We start from the raw sequence: 14831 nt of genomic DNA on the forward strand, positions 1-14831 counted from the left end.
TTTGGCTCGGCTTGATTTCAATTTTGAGCCTGTATTTATTCTAGTTATCCAATGTGGTACCAGACGGTATGGCTCGATTCAAAGCCAGCTTGAGGCGAATCAATCTTTACCTGCCCTGAACTGCTCGATCTAGGGTCAGTCCTAGCAATTTAGGCCATACTTGCCCAAACTGAAACCAACAAAAGTTTAGTTTAATATGTATTGGTGTATGCCGGACTCATTTCATACCTTATTTAAGTAATTTCATTACAATACCAATAGCACATATATGGTGCATCTTCCATTTGGTCTACTGTATTATCTTATATTTTTCCTATTCACTCATGGAGAACAATATAAGGGTCTCTAAAGGCCGCAATAAAAAGCAGATCGATCTAAACAGACAAACGACAATGAGCAAAAAATGTCATGTGTTATAACAAGATTCGCCCCCTGGATGCTAGACTCTTTACAAGTACCATCCTCTATGGAGACCAAGTTAGCATATCTAATATTGGTGCAACATGTGCTGGTTCGGTACTGATATGATATTGATGGGTATGCATCATATGGCAAACATTGATTATAACTCAATGCTAACATTAAACTCTAAAGCTACATAACTTACTACAGTTGTACATGGATATTAAACATGATGAATGCGGCGACTTTCTTTGCCCAAAAGAAAAATAAGAAGAAAAGAAAGTTAAACAACCTAATCAACCACAGAGCCTCATAGAAAAAAGGGGTGGAGTTACTCAGTGAATCAACAGATCACGTCTATTGAACACGATCCAATTTCAAATAGTGCAACCTTGTTAAAGAGCAACTAAACAATATCCAGACAACACTACAATAGACTCGGGTACAGAACCTTGCTTTATATTTTTTGAGTCACTCTCTTCTTCGACTCTTATGGTGATGCTTGGATCTCTTCTCCTTTTTCGTTTTCCTTGACTTCTTGTCCTCCAATCTCTTCTCCTTGGAATGGTGTTTCTTTGAGGTACATGAATCATCAGCCTTAATCTTTATATCAGAATCATCTTTAAGTAGCTCATGAGATTTTAGAAAAGAAGGCTTTTCTGGACCAAGAACTCGTCGCTCCCATTCTTCTTTCACCCGCACATCAGGATTCAACAAGGGCTGTCCATCACGATCTAAAGATGCTGATGAGAGATACGGACCAGGTTCACCCATCCTTGAACCTATGGCACCCCTGCCTCGCTTGGCCCTGGCATGCAACACAAAGGAGTTCTTGTCCATGAGGAACATCAGAAAAAGCAATACAAGCACCCATCCTGTACTCAACACAAGTTACTCATGAAGTGCAGCCACAAAGTGGCACTTTACTGTTAATAAAGCTGAATATATAAAACCAATAGACTATAGAAACCAAAGGACTGTCTAAAAAAAGTTTACAAACATAGTTTACATGTTAAATAACATTCTAGAAAATTGCAATTACTTAGATTTTCAGCAAGCCCCTAGTTATTTACAATGCAATACTCAGTTCGATGACAAAATAACAAGATGATCAGCTGCTGCTTACCTTGAGTGAAGAAACTCTTCAATTTCATCATCCCTTAGACCACCATCATCATCAGAGTTGCAATCCTCATGACCCCATTTGCTCGATGAAGAAGAAACAGCAGGATCTCTACTGGCTTGTTCGTGCCTTGAACTTGATTTTATCAAATTCTTGTGCTGCCTGTCAACCCTGATCGTGCTTTTATCTTTTGTGCCACTCTTCAGCTTAGTCTCCAACTCCAGCTCCTTTTCTCGAGCACGCCACATTTCACCAACCTCAACAGCTCGATTTGCTGAAGAATAATCAACATTTAAATAATATTAGCCAACCAGGAACATGTAAACAAGCAACACACTGGAGAAAAACTAAGACACTATAAATGACAAAAGAATTAAACAAGCAAAATTAGATTGATAAGTTTGGTAAAGTTTTGGCTATTTCTTGGAGAAGCTGCTAACTAAGAACTGACATCACCTTAAACAGAAATTTGGAAATTTGCATGTGCAGACCACTGTCCAGAAAACCCTGGGATCGCAGCCAATGATAAGAAGCCAGCAGGAATGATCCTCTGCCGCCTTAGTCCTAACAAGAATATCTAGTTTAAGATACAGTGTTTGGACTTTAGCTGAGGAACATTCCTTGGTGGCAAAATCAGTTGAACAGTGCATCACCTATGTATTTAGATCCTTGCAGTGTGCTGCTTCCAGTCTCTGATTTAAAGTGCTAGTTTTTGCAGAAGCTCACATAAGATGATGAGTAGAAATAACGTACAATATGCTTAGCTTTCATAATGCTTAAATAAAGCAAATAATGTGATGGGCACAAAAAAGTGTTATAAAGGAGTCTGTATGGCTGCAGTGATGCTCTGATATGATCACTAAATCACAAGGCAATCAAAAGAGGTCTATGCATGCCTTTAAGATGTGAAGGGCCCAAGAAAAAATCTAAGATTGAGAAGGGATCTCTGGAATAGTATCTTGGACTGATGCCATTGATTAGGATATTGAAATAGGTTATTATCTGAAATTTGTCGGGTTGCTTTTGGTCAAAATTACAAAAGATGGACAAGATAGACTTACCAGAGTCCATTCATCAAGCAGACACTTACCAAATCCGATCTCAAAAAGTACCAGAAGGTAATTAACATTAGTCTTGGTACACACATTACATTTTTTTTTTTTTTCAATATAATGCCTAGATAAATCTTTTGTAGCGAGGGTGGCATCTTACGTTTCTAATCATCTTAAACCGAAACATGCTCCATATTTTGACCCTAATAACCATCCCAAGGAGTGTATTAGGCATTCAACTCAATGGAACAGCAAGCTTCAATTGACCAAAGCCTAGGTTTTTACCCTTTTCTGATATATGAGCAGGCCAACTTTGGATTAGATTCAACATTTCTACCATAGATTTCATCAGCCACCAAAGAAGATTTGATCTGAATATCTGATTCACCAGATTTTAGTTTTTCAATGCAAATCTGCTGTTATGCCTACAAATTGCCTGTCTTTTGAGCCATACACAATACTCTAACAGCACCTGCTTTGCTTCTTTACCCTGCTTTTAACTTCACACTACTCCAGAGGTTTATCTGAGTATTTATGAACCATATAGCACCCATTACAATATTCATTTGAGGGTTTTGTATTTTGTTTTACTTAATGGTATCCAATTTAGGTTTTCTTTTCATGTCCATTCTTTAATCTCTTAATCACTTCCTTTCCATGTTTGTTTAGCTTGTTGCTTCTTATTGTTTAAGCCTCTGACTCCAAATGCAGTTTATGTTGCTGCAAATGGACCCACACATGCAGATGTGGCCCCACAATCACAATGCATTGCACAAATGTAATCCCTGCATGCAGCCAAGTCGCATAGCAGGTCATTCATCCCTGGATGCAGCAGAGCCCCATAGCAGGTTGTCAGGCAAACAAACATGGCCTAAGTGGCCCGCATCAGCGGTCCATGCCTCATCTCTCTCTCTCTCCCTCTCTCTCTCTCTCTCTTTCATTCATTCACTCACACAAACACACTCCACTTCCCCTGCTTTATTTGCTATGTGGTAGATTTTTTGCTACAGTAACCTACTTGAAATTAGAGAATAGTACATAGGGTTTCTCTTAGTGGAGATATTAAAATAGGCTCCCAAATAAGTGTGCAGATGTATACTTTAGTTTACTTATTTTTTCTATTAATGTTCACTTGTTTATTTCTAATTTCTCACTTATTGTTATCTATTTATACTTTATCATGTTTATTTTATAACTTTTATGAATATTAACTGTACATGCACTCGTGAACAGCATTTCTGCTATTTGAAAGACCTAGCTGTCAAGCCCACTTTCTAAACACTGGTTCAGGTTTTGTTGAGTTGTTATGAAGATTTTTATTCTGTTATGAATTCAAGCTGTAATTGGAAGCTTTCAAAATCCATAAAAGCCTTCTTAAGATTTGAGGTGCTTGACACTAGGTTACTCTGCCTTTTATCGCTAGCCTTCACCACCATTCATACCTTAATTATTAAATGTTTGGTCTGTCTTTTTCCCCCTTCGTGGCTATATAAACAATTTAATGGAGCATTTTCCTTGCCGTAAGGCCATACTTCCTAAAACACATGCAATAACTAGTATAAAGGGAATGCCCATAAGGAATAAAATTGATTTCCAAACCAAAGAAAAGGAAACAACCAATAAAATCATGAGAGAATTGTCAAAACTGCATGTAAAACCATAAGATCTTGGTGAAACCAGTGAGAAACAAATTGGCGATGGGTTTACTACAAGTTTTATTAGAAATTGTCCAAATTTTAGCACCCTATTGTTTCCTTTGACAGTCTCGTCTGCATCCCATTTTGGAAAAACTATACTTAAGCCCCACTTGGCATTGCGTTAAGAGGGCCAAAAAGCAGTTCTTTGAGAGCTGGAGACTTTTTCGGGAGATTTTGATGCAGTGCATTAAGCCATGATTTTATCTTATTTGTCAGATTATTTTTCATTATGGTATTTGATTCAATCTAGCTTAATTATTTTAAGAAAAATCGGATAGATTGACCCAAATCCGAAACAAATCCTTTCGTTTATTTTTTTTTCCCAAATCGAGAAGCCAATCTAGATTTGCGGGGACCATATGATTCTCCACAGATTTGTCTCTTATTAAAGAAGAGGGAAAGAAAAGAAAAAAAAAAAGGGGAAAGAGAGGAAAAGAAAGAGGAAAGAGAAAAAGGGGAAAGAGAAAAAAAAAGAGAGGAAAAGAAAAGGAGGAAAGAGAAAAAGGGAAGGAAAAGATAAGAGAGAAAAAAAAGAGAGGAAAGAAAAAAAATGATATTTTTAACCAATCAAAAAAAAAAGAATAGAAAAAGGAAGAAAGAAGCAAAGGGTTATAAATATGGACTCTTAGGGCTTGAGAAGGGGAGCAGAAAAACATCAAGACTTCATAGAAATCCTAAATTTCTCTCTCTACATATAGCTTCCCTCTATCTTCTGATCTGTAGTCGCTTCCCTCGCACCCGCATCGATCTCTCCCTCCTCTCCACTTCTTCTACATTCTCGTTTTTCATCCTTCCCATGCTGAAGTTGTTCATTGGGGTGCTACAAGCCTTGGTGGTCGTAGATAACCCACAGCTGGTGAACCTATTGCAATTTTGAATCTCGCTGACCTTCACTTTCTCATCTAAAGTAATCGCCATTATCTCATCACCATCACAACCCTTTACCCCACCTTTTACCCTCCTCACCTTCCTTCAAAACCTATCCACTTTCTCTTTAAATAATTAAGCTCAGAAAGATTCATTTCCTGGAGTTTTTTTTAGGCTTTTATATGTACTTGGCATTGATGTATTGATCTCAGTTATTGGTCTGTCATCTTTAGTTCTTATGAATGCTATTAATTTATATCTAAATTAAATTATTGTTGAGATTTTTTTTTTACTTCCTGTATTGGACCTTCATTAAATTATTGCGGCTTCATCAAGTGGTATCAGAGCAAGTTCTGATCCAAGGGTTTTCATTCACATGCATTATTAGAATCATACATCATCGCATGTACATTACATGAACTTGTCCCATCTGCACTTCATTGTTGTCCAGAAAGATTTTTTTTTTTAACAAAAAAGAGTGTTCAAATCCATCGCTTGCATCTTGTTGGCTGTCCATAATTTTCTCAAATCATTAACATCTCATTGTAGGGCCATTAGCACCTCAAAATGAAGAATAATCACTTAGAAAATCCTAGGGATTGGAGAGAGGCATATGAAAGACAACATGGGGCTATGAGAAATATGCAAAACCAACTAAATCAAATACAACAAATATTAGAAACTATGACCATGACTCGTCAACACGGGGTGGATGGAGCCACCAATTCTGAGAGCGACCATGATGTAGAAGACATACCTCCTAGGAGAAACTGGCCAAACCAACATCAAGCGAACACCACACATTGGGATCAGGGTATTAAGATAGATGTCGGTGAGTTCGAGGGTAGGTTAGAACCTAAAGAGTTCCAAAATTGGGTCGACAAGTTAGAACAATTCTTTGAGTGGAAAAAGTTTTTCGAGGATAGAAAAGTCAAGTTTGTCTCTCTTAAGTTGAAAGATCGTGTCTTAATTTGGTGGAAGCAAGTCCAAAATGATAGGATCAGACAAGATAAGGAGAAATTGCCTCTTGGGAAAGAATGAAAGAAAAACTTAGAGAAAAATTTCTTCTAACCGATTATTGATAAACCTTATTCCAAAAACTTCACAATCTTAGGCAGAGGTCTAAAATGTTGCAAGAATACAACAAAGAATTTTATATCTTGCAAGCCCATAATGATCTTAAGGAGGATGAAGAACAGTGGATAGCTCGCTATCTTGCCGGACTTCGCCCTCAAATTCAAGATGAATTAACCTTTTGTAATTTTCTACAGATCGATGCGGCCTACAGTCATGCCCTTAAGGCTAAATCCAAGTTGAAAAGATAAACATTCCGATAGGGAAACCTAAGTGGGAAGACCGTTGTAGGGATCAAACTAGCCCCAAAAAATGACATCCAACCCCTTCCAAAACATGTCGATACTAAGGGTAAAGGGATTTTAGGTCCTAAGCCCTCGGAGTCCAATATCACTTGTTATAAGTGTAGGCAATTAGGTCATAAGTCGTCACAGTGTCCTTTGAGACAGTTTCAGCCCAGGACAAATTTAATTGAAAATGCTGATCAGAGTGAATAGAAAAAAGAGGTAAAAATGCAAGAGAAAGATGCTATTAGAGATAGCGAGATCCTCAATGAGCCTGCTGAAGTTACTGAATCAAACCTAATGATCAATCGTGTCCTTGTAGCACCCAAAACTACCAAGGATGATTGGAGACAACAGTCTTTTTCGAACCATCTACAATGTTGAAAAAAAATTCTACTCTATCATAATTGACAGTGGGAGCATGGAAAACTTTATCTCCCAAGAGATAGTTAACAAGCTTCAATTAAAAACTGATAAGCTTGCACAACCTTATCAAATTGCCTGATTTAAGGATGGGGATGAGGTTTCCGTAACATGACGAAGTCTAGTTGAGTTTTTCATTGAGATGACTTATACTAATGAGATTTGGTGCGATGTGGTGCCCATGAACATATGTCACTTGTTGTTAGGAAGACCTTGGCAGTTTGATCGTAGCACCATCCATGACGAAAAGGAGAACACGTATGTAGCCACTAAGGACAACAAGAAGATTAGGTTGATTTCACTCAACAGTACATCAAAGCCGAAGCCTAAGTCAGACTTATCTCAAAAATCGCCATCCACTGAGGGGCAATCCATGATGGCCTTGAATAAGTCCCAATTTACTAAAAATCTAGCGGAATCCCCTATGGTTTATGTCTTAGTGATAAAAAAAAATTGAAACTCCTAAGGTTCCCTCGACTGCTCGACCTCTATTAGATGAGTTTTCTAACATCATGCCAAAAGAACTCCCTGATGGCCTATCTCCTATGAGAGATATCCAGCACTGTATTGATCTAGTGCCAAGGATGAGTCTACCACACCAAGCTCATTATAGGATGAGCCCGATCGAGCATGAAGAACTACATTGACAAGTCAACGACTTGTTGAAGAAGGGGTATATTAGAAAGAGTATGAGTCCAGTGGCTGTACTCGCTCTCCTCACTCCTAAGAAGGATGGAACACGATGAATGTGTGTAGATAGTTGTGCTATTAATAAAATCACAGTGAAGTATAGGTTCCCCATCCCTAAGCTCGATGACATGCTTGACATGCTAGGGGGTGCGAAGATATTTTCCAAGGTCAACTTGAAGAGCAGATATCACCAGATCCGTATCCGACTAAGGGACGAGTGGAAAACGGCATTCAAAACCAAAGACGGACTATATGAATGGTTAGTTATGTCCTTTGAGCTATCCAATGCCCCAAGCATTTTTATGCATACCATGAATCAGGTGTTGCGACCGTTTATTGAAAAATTTATCATGATATACTTCAACGATATTTTGATCTATAGTATGAATCCTGAACTCCATTTGAACCATCTTCGACAAGTGCTTCAGATCTTGAGAGAAAATCAGTTGTATCTAATCTTAAGAAGTGTATCTTTTTAACTGACAGCCTCATCTTTTTAGGTTACATTGTCTGCCAATGGGATTAAAGTAGATTCTGCTAAGATTAAGGTAATTCAAGACTGGACAACCCCAAAAACCATCACTGAGATTCGAAGCTTCCATGGACTTGCGTCATTCTATCAATGCTTCATTCAAAATTTCAATTCCTTGATTGCTCCGATTACAGACTGTTTGAAAGGGAAAAAATTTTGTTGGACTCCTGAGGCTGAACAAAGCTTCAAAATGATTAAAGACAGTCTCACGAGTGCACCTGTACTTGTCCTACCTAACTTTGATAAAGTTTTCGAAGTTGATTGTGATGCTTCACATGTGGGAATAGGGGCTGTGTTATCCCAAGAAAAGCGACCTATAGCCTTTTTTAGTGAGAAATTGAATGATGCTCGATCGCATTATTCTACGTATGATCTCGAGTGCTATGCGATTGCGCAAGCCTTGAAGCACTGGCGACCATATTTGATTCATCGGGAGTTCATCCTTAACTCATACCATGAAGCCTTATGTTATTTGAATTCCCAAAAGAACCTTAACAAGAGGCATGCCAAATGGACTGTATTTCTACAAGAATACACTTTCCACTTGAGACATAAGCAGGGTATAGTCAATCGGATTGTTGATGCTCTTAGTCATAGGATCCATCTCTTTATCACAACTTCCTTACAGATTGTAGGACTTGAGACTATCAAGGATCAGTACAAAGATGACCCTTACTTCGAACCTATCATGAAAAAATATGTCTTCCAACACTAATTTGTCCTCTGATTTTTGCGTTGAGTCTGGATATCTTTTTAGACAATCCAAGTTATGCATCCCTAAGGGTTCATTAAGAAAATTCTTAATTCAAGACCTACACGGTAGTGGTTTAGGGGGAAATTTCGGACGAGATAAAACCTTGGAATTAATTCAAGAGCGCTACTATTGGCCAAACATGCATAGGGACGTAGAACAATTCGTTCAACGTTGTATGACTTGTCAAACTTTTAAGAGTCAAAAACAGAATATAGGCTTATATACTCCTCTTTCTATTCCCTCTGCTCCTTAGGAAGATGTTACTATGGACTTTGTTCTTGGCCTACCCAAAACTGCACAATACATTGACTCAATCTTTATGGTTGTAGATCGCTTTACTAAAATGATCCATTTTACTCCTTGTAAAAAGACATCCAATGCATCACATATTGCAAAACTATTTTTTAATGACATTGTGCGTCTGCATGGCATTCCTAGATCAATCACATCAGATAGGGATACTAAATTTGTAAGTCATTTTTGGAGAACTCTGATGACCAGGGCAGAAAGTAGATTAAATTTTAGCAGCCCATATTATCCGTAAACTGATGGGCAGACTGGAGTGGCCAATCGATTTTTGGACAACCTTTTAAGATGCTTGGCAGGTGAAAGATCAAAACAATGAAATTTAATCTTACCACAAGCTGAGTTTGCATATAATAGTTCCATCAACAGAACCATAGAAAAATCCCCTTTTGAAACTCTCTATGTTGCTCTTTGAATTGATTTTGATGATTACAGAGCATTTGAGGGGGTTGCTAATGATTTTGGCTTGGAAAAAGATTTATTGTATTTCAGGAGCAAAATCGTAATTTTATCAAGTTCTGATTCGGAAGCCTCAAGAGCAAGAGCAGAAGATTTGTAATCTATTGGAGGCAATTTCAATATTTTTGGATGTGTATTTTGAAAGAAAATCATGTTTATAAATTTGAATCGACCCCATGAGTCGACTCATGTCAAAAGAAGCTGAACGGCACATTATTTTTAGCTGGCACATCCAATTGAGTCGACCTCATGAGTCGATCTCTGTGCATGAATCGACCCTATGAGTCGACCTCTGTTGCTGTGCAAGCCAAAGATACAGAACTGTCAATTTCTATTCTGCGCCACATGAGTCGACCCCATGAGTCGATCCCTGTGCATGAGTCGACCCTATGAGTTGACCCCTACGACGAAAAAACTCCGCAACGGCTAGTTTTTAGCTCGTTTTGGCTGTATTTAATGCCCATTTAATGTGGGCCAACGGCTCTATTTCAGTTCAAATAACTCTCCACCATCATTTAAAGTTATAAAAGGCACTTAAAAGAGAGAATCAAAAAGATTTTGAAAAGGTTCTTCAAGCATTCATTTCAACCCTAAACAAGAGCCCTCTTAAAAGTTCAAGAAGCTTTTATTTCAAGTTCACCAACCCCTCAAGAGCTCTTTCAAGTCTTCAACCACTTGAGGAAAATCAGAAGAGCTTCATTCTTATTGTGTAAAGTGTATTTAAAGCTTTATTTGCTCATTAAAGGAGCTACATCTGTATTTCTGTGTGATTAACTGCTATACTCTATTTTGAGTTGATATTTTATTTTGAAAGGGTTCCAAAACGTGGAAAGGTTGATCCGAACCTTGAATCGGATTGTATTGGATTGGTTTGTACCCGAAAAATAAGTGTTCTAGCTTGGAATAGCTAGAGTCGGAGATTCCAACGTTGTATTCGTATTGAATACGGTTTAGTGGATTTGAATTCTCAAGTAGAAGCTTGGGGAGTGGATGTAGGTGCAAAGTTGGCACCGAACCACTATAAATTTTTTTGTTTGTGTTGTGCTTACTTGCTCTCCTTTTAAATTTTTTTATCTTCTTGCATTCTTGCATCCAACTTCTACACCTTGCATAAATTTCACTCTCCACATTTATCCTGCTCATTGTTAAATAATCCCCATAGTTGTAAGTTGATTTTTAAATTTTTGAAAATCCAATTCAACCCCCCTCTTGGGTTGCATAGCTGGTGATAAACACTTAATTTAAGTCATTTAAAGCAGAAAATTATAGTTAATTTATTTTATTTATTAAGAATTTGATGCTTCTTTTTATGTTTTACAGGAAAGGTGATTGCCGATACAAAGAGTCCGATTCATAGATCAAAAAGACTCAAGTTTGAAGAAAATTAGACTTAAAACAAAATTAAAATAAAAGAAAGACGCATACGGTATTATAGAAAATGAAGATACTATGCAAGGAACCCAAAAGGATACAGACGTAATTGTAAAGAAACAAAAGTTTCTTTTTGGAATCAAAAAAAGCGTTAACGCGTGCGTGACGCGGAAGGCACGCGCGGCAGGGCGCGCGGCAGGCGGGCGCACGGCAAGGCGGGCGCGCGGCAGGCGGGCGCACGGCAAGGCGAGCGCAGCAGCGGGCGAGCGCGCGGAACGGCGGGTTCGCGGGGAATTTGGCATGGCGGACACAGTGGCGAGGGATCTGAAAATTAAAGAAAAAAAATTAATTTTTGAAAATACTTCAAGAGGAAGAATTTGTATTTTCTTTATCTGTTTGTGATCTTTTCATCTCATCCGTCCATCTTTTAGTCTTTAGTATTTTCTTTAGTCTCACATCGGAAAACCATGTAAAACTCCTCCCTCCTAACACCTATAAAAAGACTTTTGTACTTCCATTTGAAGGGGAGCCCAGAAATTCTTCTAGAGCCTTGCATAGAGGAATAGAAAGGGACTACTCCATGAGCAGCTAGGCTAGCAGTTTCGGAAGTGGAGAAGAAATTTTGTAACGACACAGAGTGGGTTTATTGTTCTAAACTTTCTTGTATTTCTTTATATGCAATAAAGATTATGCTTCTTATTTAAATCGTCATGAGTTCTTTATTTGCTCTTTTTCATATGTTTTTATTTATACTTTCTTGTTAGATTAATATTAGGAACAACTTTTACTTTCAGGAGACGCGCCGTGATCTACAAGTACGGAGTGTGTCGAGGAAAGAAGAGTTGTTTACCTAGTACTTTCTGGAGATACGCCGTGATCTACGGGTACGGGGTGTGCCGAGGAAAGATAAATATTTTTTCTAAGATTAATCGCATCTATTTAATTAAAAAAGAGATACAACTCTGCTAGTGCAAAATTAATTCAAAACTTCCGAGCTTTTTATTTTTTAATTACATCAATTTTAAAATAATTTATTTTCTAAATCAAAACAACACTTCTTTCTTTTATTTTGTAATCTCAACTTAGCCCAAGGTCTCTAAGGATACGATCTCGACTCATCCTACCTACGTAGTGAGTAGAGTTATTTTTTGTGCTATCAACGACTACGCATCAAATTTTGACGCCGTTGCCGGAGACCTTGGCACAGTTGAATTAAAAAAAAAAAGCCACTGACATTTCATAACACTTAAATAAAATAGCGTAACCTCAAATATAAAAATTTCTAACTTGATTGGACACCTTGTTTCTTTGCATTGCATCTCCATAATTAACTTTAAGGACGCAACTCATTAACTAAGATAAGGTGGGGATTTGATCACCCTTTCTTGGCCCACAAATCACTCCCTTGCATTTGCATAACCTAGACTTTAATCTAAAATTAATTAGACATTGACCCCTAAGGATTTCGAGCTCATTAGGACAAGTGACCCTGAGAGTTGAACCAGGTTAGACTTGGTCAGCTAGCTGGTGTCTAGGCAAGTGGTTTGCGGGACGACTGGGCCCGAAGGAAAGTGGTTTTTAATTGGTTCCGTTCGCTGATCTAGCCAATTTAATTGGTGTCTAAGGAAAGTAACAGGAGGACTCCCACCAACCTTACACTTACCTGGCCAGTTGGTTGGTCAAGCTCCGACTTGGAGGGCTTGAAGGCTAACTACAGTTAAGAGCTGTCTAGAACTAGAGTAACTTTAGGATAAAGAGTCTACTGCGTGCTAACTTGATTGTAATTAAAATCTAACCACAACTAATTCTTCTATTAGTTTTATGACTTCTTAGGATCTCTTCTTTAGAACTCTTTTCTCTCTTCTCTTCTCCTCTTAATAAAAAAAAAAATAATCCTTAACAGACTAGGATAGTCCTACATAGACCTTTTAGTTGCATGTTAGGTCGACGATCACTAAAACCCGACTTGCAACCATTAGACGAAGAATTAGAAAAGACTCTTAGGACTATCCGAGTTAGAAACATGGCTACACCTAGTGAGGCTAATCCTTCACGCTCATTGAGAGAATATTTCACTCCATCCTCGTATACCTACTCTCCATGCATTCAAGCACCTCCAATAGAAGCTACCCAATATGAGATTAAGTCTAGCATTATTCAAATGTTGACATCATTTTATGGACTTAGTAACGAGGACCCATACAAACACTTGGATGAATTTCTTGAAATTTATTCCATAGTAAAATTCCAAAACTTCTCCGATGATGCCCTTAAATTGAAACTGTTCCCTTTCTCACTTAAGGACAAAGCCAAGCATTGGTTACACTCCTTAGACTCTATAACCATTTCAACTTGGGATCTTCAGAGAGAATTTCTCAAGAAATACTTTCCAATTGGAAAAACAAATCAAATTAGAAAAGCTATCACCAGTTTTTCCCAATTGGAGGGTGAACTTTTTCATGAGACATGAGAAAGGTTAAGGGACCTCATTCGTAAATGTCGACACCATACTGTCCCTAAATGGCAACTTTGTCAGTATTTTTATGATGATTTATCGGAGAAACACCGACAAATGGTTGATGCATCATGTGGTGGGACATTCATGCTAAAGAGTGAGGATGAAGCCTGGCAGCTCTTTGAAACACTTAGTGAAAATTTCCTACATCATATGTCTGTCACTTCTAAAGAACAACCCATGCTTCAACAAAAAAGAAGTGGAATTTATCAGATTGGAAACGTCATGGATATCCACAGTAAGATAGATGAACTGTCCCAAAAATTAGATCGTCTTCTAAATACTGGACAATCCCCGATTCCACCTAACCCAATCCAAGAAGTTTGTGCATTGTGTGCAAGTCCGAACCATTTTGTTAGTGAATGCCCAGCCGCATCTCAATTTCCTGAGTTTGTACACGAGCAGGTTCAGCAAGCTCAAGTCCAACAAGCTCGCAAACCAGGAAACGATCCATATTCGAACACTTATAACCCCGACTGGAGAAACCATCCAAATTTTTCCTGAAGACCACAACCAGTGGTTGGCCCTGCCGTACCTCGACCTCAATATCAGGACCTAACATATAGGCATGGACCATACCATCAATTTCAAAATGCTCCTCAACCGTCTACTACTGGTCACAGCTCAGCTTTTGAGAAAAAAGTTCTGAAAGCACTAGAACAATTAGAAGTCAACACTCAGACCCTTAACTCCCACACACAATCCATTGCTAAGCTAGAGACCCAAATAGGTCAACTAGCGACTGCATTCAGTAGAAGAGAAGGAGAAAAATTACCTAGCCAATCCGAGAGCAACCCAAGAGAGTAATTTGTGATTGAGAGCTCTAATACCCCAGAAGTTTTTTCTGAACATGCCAAATCAATCATGACTCTGAGAAGTGGGAAGATCATTGAACACACTAGTAAAACCAATGAGACCGACCCTAAACCTCTAACCGAAGCCAAATCACCCAAGAACAAGGAGGACCTGAAAATAGAGAAGGAACCAACTGCACCGGAATCATCTTACTTGCCTAAAGCCCCATTTCTGGATGCCCTGAAAGCCCCTATTCCTGCAGATAAGAAGGGAGAAAAACTCGATGAGATGTTGGAATTGTTTATACAAGTCCAAATTAATCTTCCCCTTCTAGATGCAATCAAACAGGTCCCTACTTATGCCAAATTTTTGAAAGATTTGTGCATCCAAAAACGTAAATCTAGATCACAAATCCCAAAAAAAGTACGCCTCAATGAACAGGCTAGTTCTGTCTTCCAGCATGCCACTCCTCCAAAGCTCAAGGACC

At 38.3% G+C, this 14831-nt stretch overlaps 1 protein-coding gene and 1 non-coding gene across 3 annotated transcripts in view; both read right to left on the reverse strand.

The window, feature by feature from the left end:
- Window positions 1–733: 733 nt before the first annotated feature.
- The window catches only part of LOC105054577 (uncharacterized), a 61059-nt gene continuing 46961 nt past the window's right edge, over window positions 734–14831 (reverse strand). For both annotated transcript variants that reach the window (XM_010936115.3, XM_010936112.4), the window contains exons 3-4: window positions 1529–1799; window positions 734–1210 (exon numbers count right to left, since the gene is read on the reverse strand). In XM_010936115.3, coding sequence (XP_010934417.1) covers window positions 874–1210; window positions 1529–1799 — 608 coding nt within the window. In that variant the 3' untranslated portion in view covers window positions 734–873. The remainder of the gene's footprint in view (window positions 1211–1528; window positions 1800–14831) is intronic.
- On the reverse strand, window positions 13443–13548 carry LOC140853031 (small nucleolar RNA R71). Its single transcript, XR_012136109.1, has one exon. It is a non-coding gene; the product is annotated as a small nucleolar RNA R71 (small nucleolar RNA).

The sequence above is a fragment of the Elaeis guineensis genome, chromosome 12 (genome assembly GCF_000442705.2).
Source record: "Elaeis guineensis isolate ETL-2024a chromosome 12, EG11, whole genome shotgun sequence".
NCBI lineage: Eukaryota > Viridiplantae > Streptophyta > Magnoliopsida > Arecales > Arecaceae > Elaeis > Elaeis guineensis.